Source organism: Chenopodium quinoa, unplaced genomic scaffold, assembly GCF_001683475.1.
Source record: "Chenopodium quinoa cultivar QQ74 unplaced genomic scaffold, ASM168347v1, whole genome shotgun sequence".
In the NCBI taxonomy this organism is placed as follows: Eukaryota; Viridiplantae; Streptophyta; class Magnoliopsida; order Caryophyllales; family Amaranthaceae; genus Chenopodium; species Chenopodium quinoa.
Genome location: NW_018743574.1, coordinates 6,913,323 through 6,918,313, shown reverse-complemented (window position 1 = coordinate 6,918,313; position 4,991 = coordinate 6,913,323). Strand labels below are relative to the sequence as shown.

At 38.5% G+C, this 4,991-nt stretch overlaps 1 protein-coding gene across 1 annotated transcript; it reads right to left on the bottom strand.

Annotated features, from left to right (window-relative positions):
- Positions 1 to 1,044: 1,044 nt before the first annotated feature.
- On the bottom strand, positions 1,045 to 4,991 carry LOC110682404 (CDT1-like protein a, chloroplastic). Its single transcript, XM_021858736.1, has 7 exons — positions 4,779 to 4,991; positions 4,506 to 4,625; positions 3,387 to 3,621; positions 2,338 to 2,973; positions 2,029 to 2,206; positions 1,863 to 1,953; positions 1,045 to 1,777 (listed from the first exon to the last, which is right to left on the bottom strand). Exons 1-7 carry the CDS (start codon positions 4,937 to 4,939, stop codon positions 1,720 to 1,722), a joined length of 1,479 nt encoding a protein of 492 aa, XP_021714428.1. The 5' UTR covers positions 4,940 to 4,991; the 3' UTR covers positions 1,045 to 1,719.

Below are 4,991 nucleotides of genomic sequence, written 5' to 3'. Positions count from 1 at the left end.
TCTAGTTCGGCGGCAATCATTATTATGATTGATTAACTTTGAAAATGTCATACCGCCCAAGGTATCAAAATTTTCTAAGTTAATCAAGTCCATCTCCCATTAGAACTAGACAAGATGCCGACCTAGCAAAGCTTCGAGGGTCTAACTTTCGTAAGGAGCAATCCCTCTTGGAAAGAGAAATTACTCCTTCCGAGGGGCAAATGTTTAGGGTAAAAATTACCCATGACAAATGGACCAATCCGGACCTGCCACGTGTCCACCACGTGGGTCAATCAGCGTCCGCCATTTGTCACCCTAAGAGGTCCAACATGGACTAATCAGGCCACGCCACGTGGCCTCCCATATGCCAAATAGGCAAAATGGCCACCAAGGCCCAAAGTCCGAGAGAAGCCCAATTTGCCCTGGTTAACCTAAACCTAAAATTGGCACGCTTCTCAAGACTATAAATACTTAATTAATCCTCATTAAAGGGGATTCAGCAGAATGACTCTCACCTAGAGAAAACCAAAACACATTGATCACTCCTCCCCTAGAGGAACCAGATCTCCCACCTTTACTTTCCGCATTTATCACTCCTCAAACAAGTACTAACTTGACCGTTGGAGGCGGAGCTCCCACCACAAGGAGTCTCCGTTGTTTTGCAGGTACAAGCGCAAGGATACCAGTCCCGGAATTGTAACTCTCCCGCAGGACATCAGAAAATCCCGAAACAATGTTCCTTTCTTTTATTGGCCTGGACCGACTTGGTCTCCCTTGACAAAATGTTTTGATCAACAATAATAAGGTGGTCTAAATTGCATTTAAGGTGATTTGAAATCGGGTTAGGAACAATTTGGATTGAATTTAGGTCGGGTCAATAACAAGTCGTGTTGATTTCGAGTCAGGTTAGTAACAAATCGGGTTGAATTTTTGGGTCGGTTAGTAATAAGTCTAGTAAAATTCGGGTCGGGTCAATAACAAGTCGGGTTGAATTTGGGTTAGTTCAATAACAAGTCGGGTTGATTTCGGGTCAGGTTTGTAACGAGTCGGGTTAAATTCGGGTCGGGTTAGGAACGGGTCGGGTCGAGTTTAATCGGGTCAGGTTTGTAACAGGTTGGGTTGAATTTGGGTCAAGTAATCTCCAGGTCGGTTCATGTTCGGGTTCAGGTCTCACATACTCGGGTCTAGGGTTGGTTTCATGTCGGGTTTGGATCACTATTTTTCCGGTTAATAATCGGATTTAAGTCAGTATTTCGGGTCGTGTCAAGTTCTGACAGATCTACCAATACCTAGACAACGGCCCATATAAGTACTGACCAACCTAAACCACCATAGATCATACAACTCAAGAGAGCAACATTATTTGGATGTCTTCTGAACTTATAACAAAGCAAATCGAAGCTAAGGCTTAACACATGATATTTTAAAGATATTAACTTGGAAGACGAGGGAATTATACAAAAACTTAGATTGGTCTTGTCTTTTCAGCTACGACTTTGCCATTGAACATGACAAAAGAGTGAAAAAAGTGGTAAAGGGCTCTGCCCCTGGGATAACTTACAACCCTTGTAGAGACTTGAGGGAACCAAGTCTGTGATACTAAGATTACCAAAACATCCCTCGTGTACAAATTTGCAAAGAGATAGATACATTCTAATGTTCAGCTACCTATAGTTCTGAAAAGGTGACATTAAAAACAATATTTACCATGGATTATGTTATAGGAGCACTCGTCAGTCATCAAATAGCTTTATCAAGTGTCAGTCGTAACGAATTTAGGTCTAATGTCTTGTTGATTCTGCAAAGTGCATGAAAAATTGACAAGTTGATAACAATGTGCAAGGAATTTAGGAAAGTTCAAATAGGAATATATTATTTCTCACCTGTAAAATACGTTTCCCGAAGGTGAAAACTTACAGACTACCCATTCAGGGATAAATTCTTGCAGTAGTTTTAGCTGTTCCTCGATTTCACCTGTAAATAAAGTTCTGAGTCAGTATATTTCCATTCAAGAAGTGGAGTTTATGTGATTTAAAAGTCTGTACTCACTTTCATCAGTAATGTCCAAATGACACTCAGTCAGGTTGCGAATTAGTGCCTCTTTTTTTATAGCTGAAAACTTGGGATTCTGAAACAATATATAAATTCTGTCGAACAGCTTAGGAAGGCACTTAATCATCTGTTTCCTCTTTGCCAGCTCTATGCTTCTTTTCTCTTTCGCCTTTATCTGCATAAAGCAAAATCAGTAGGTCAAATGTAAGATCATGTAGTAGATTTGAGAATTTATTGGGCTGCAAAAGATCACTAATATTATATTATATTGACATTATGAAGCAAAAAGAAAATACAAAGCAGTACCGATTGTAAAAGGTTCTCAGGAAGAATGTCACTAATATTATTAGAGCATTCAACATCATCAACTTGAAGATCAATATTTACAGATCCCGAAGGGCCCTCGAATTTAAGTGACCTAGCGCAAGAAGGCAGATCAGATGATTTATCTGCACTCAGCCTAAACCTCTTAGGTGTTTGCAAAGTTGGTGTGGCTGGCTTGATAGGAGTATCAGCATGTTTCATAGGTGTTCCCTGCTTCATCTTAGCACTATGTGCAGAACAAATTTCACTGTCAACAAAAGGTTTCCGCTTGATTTGACCAGCAGGTAGCCTACATGACACAGTCTCAGGTTGAAGAGTTACAGATTCCACTTCATCTCTGTCCAAAGATGGATTAGAACTATACATCGATTGTAATTGGTCTGAGAAATCTGATGGACTCTGGAGACTGTTCCTTGATTTACTGTATGAGCCTCCCATTGAAAAATGCTTCCTGAAAGATGGAGAAAAATGGGTTGCTTGAGCTGCGTCTGACTCTGCTACACTGGCAAATTTCTGAATGCGAGAGCTTGCACTTGATTGTTTGAAGGAACGTAACAGCAGATCATGCTTCTTCTGGTTAAATGACTCAGGAAGACTCTCCTCAGGTATATCAGTACCCTACATTCATAAATCAGATATTATTATGACTATTCAAATCAGAATTTCATGTACATATTAAACATTATTCCACGTGCATATCAACCCAGGGAAGTTCTAACATCTTCCTTTCCACAGGAAATGATAATGACAGATTGACAGGTATGTACAGAACCTGAACAATTCATTGAGTGAACTGAACATCACCCTCTTCATTCAAAATGATGCATTTCAAATTCTACGATTTTACACAACTTGTTCAAAGAGCTATACGGAAGCATTATGCAGACTTATATACTCAAACACAGATGGCACAGATGGACGAAGTGGAGGATCAAATACTTGGTTTGAATCATTACAAATTTTAGGATTTAATATCTGTTTATTTAGATTAAACCTATTGAAAAAGCTCTTTCTGATTAATAAGTATTTACCTCAGGATGATCTCTTGCAAAATCCAAAAGCTTTGAAATGAAGAGATCCCTCAAACAGGGGTTCTTACTTCCTCGCTTCCTTTTGTCTTCACGGGTCGTCCTATTGATAGTCAATGAGAGATGAAGATCATGTTCCATGCAGCGAGTCTCCTCGTCAGCCATCAAGACTTTTCTGATTCCAATCTCCTCTGGCAAAAGAAACTTCAATTGCGCCAAATGTTGATGAGTAAACCTCCTAAGAATCATCCAAATTATAAAATTACTACCACCAAATTCAATCTGCCAGGTCTTTGGAAAGCAAACTTCCTGGAGGTTTTGACCAATAAGCATTAAGGCTGCACATCCATAGGGGTTAATTGTTGTTGTGATAAATTTGTATAGAGCTAAGTCAGCTAACATAGAAATATCACATTTGATACCCAAGAGTTTGAGGATCCTAAACAATATTGGTCTTCCCAGAATTGGGGAAATAGTTGAATAGAAGAAGTTATGAGGTTAAAATTTCATAATGTAAGATTGACTGGTAAACGAAAGGCACATTGTAAGAGTAAAACAGTATTCAGATCGAAAGACTTTGTTTTGTAAAGATTCGGCATTTGGTTAACATAATAAGGTTATCTAGCATAGCATTGTAGGCTTGTAGCCCATCCCTGGTTAAGTGGATCACATACTCCCCCAAGTCCCCCCCCCCTCTTAAACCTCACTCGAATTTCTGCTCATTTGTTCAATAAGCAATCCCCAAATGAATAATTGAGTCCATGAGTCAAATGGACACGAAACTATGCCCTAGATTGGCTACCACATTGAGCACTTATTGCAAGTCCGAATGATTACAATTCACCAAACAACAATTCAGGTTTTATCGATGTCAGTCCTTTCACAGTTGTTGAGCTCAAGCTACTACTAAACTGGTTTAAGGCTATAATAACACAGTGTCAGAGAAGGGGGGTAAAATGGAGGTTTCAAAAACACGAACGGAAAAGCATCAAAACAACAAATTAGACCAACAAAAATGACTATCATCAAAACTTGCGCAGAATTAAACAAATTAATTCAACATTCCAATCAAATAAGCTAAAACGTATGCAGTAATTGAAAAAAAAAAAAAAGAAATAATACCTCTCAGACATATTTTCAATCATAAGCCTAATCTTCCCAAACAAAGGAATTGAATTCCGCAAGCGAAGCAATTTCAACGAAGCATCCAATGCATCGAAAAACTTCAATAATGTCTCATACCTTTATTACAAAAAAAAACAATAAACCAAAAAAATCAAAAATCAAAACAAAATAATAAAAAATAGAACTTTAATTAACAATATTGAAAGAAAAATTATGCAATAAAATGAGAATATATTACAGAAATTGCAAAGTATAAAATAAGGAGATTACTTTTCCGGCAATCGAACAGAACGGCGATGAAGTTTGAATCTTTGAGGAGGATGTGGAAGCTTCGTCGGAGTTCTGGAGCTAATTTGATCGGACAGTAGAGGTTTCTCCGCCGGCGAAGTTTTTTCCGGCATTTTGAGTGAATCCGACGGCTGTGATTCCATTTTCGACTAGGGTAAGTTTAGGTTTATTACGGTACTAAAAAAACAGATCTGA

Excerpts from the sequence above, each read along its gene's own strand:
- LOC110682404 (XM_021858736.1), bottom strand. The coding sequence starts at position 4,939 with ATGGAATCACAGCCGTCGGATTCACTCAAAATGCCGGAAAAAACTTCG. Across the intron at positions 4,626-4,778 it reads TCTGTTCGATTGCCGGAAAA|GTATGAGACATTATTGAAGT; the intron begins GTAATCTCCTTA and ends TTTGTAATAAAG. Across the intron at positions 1,954-2,028 it reads TTTGGACATTACTGATGAAA|GTGAAATCGAGGAACAGCTA; the intron begins GTGAGTACAGAC and ends CTTTATTTACAG.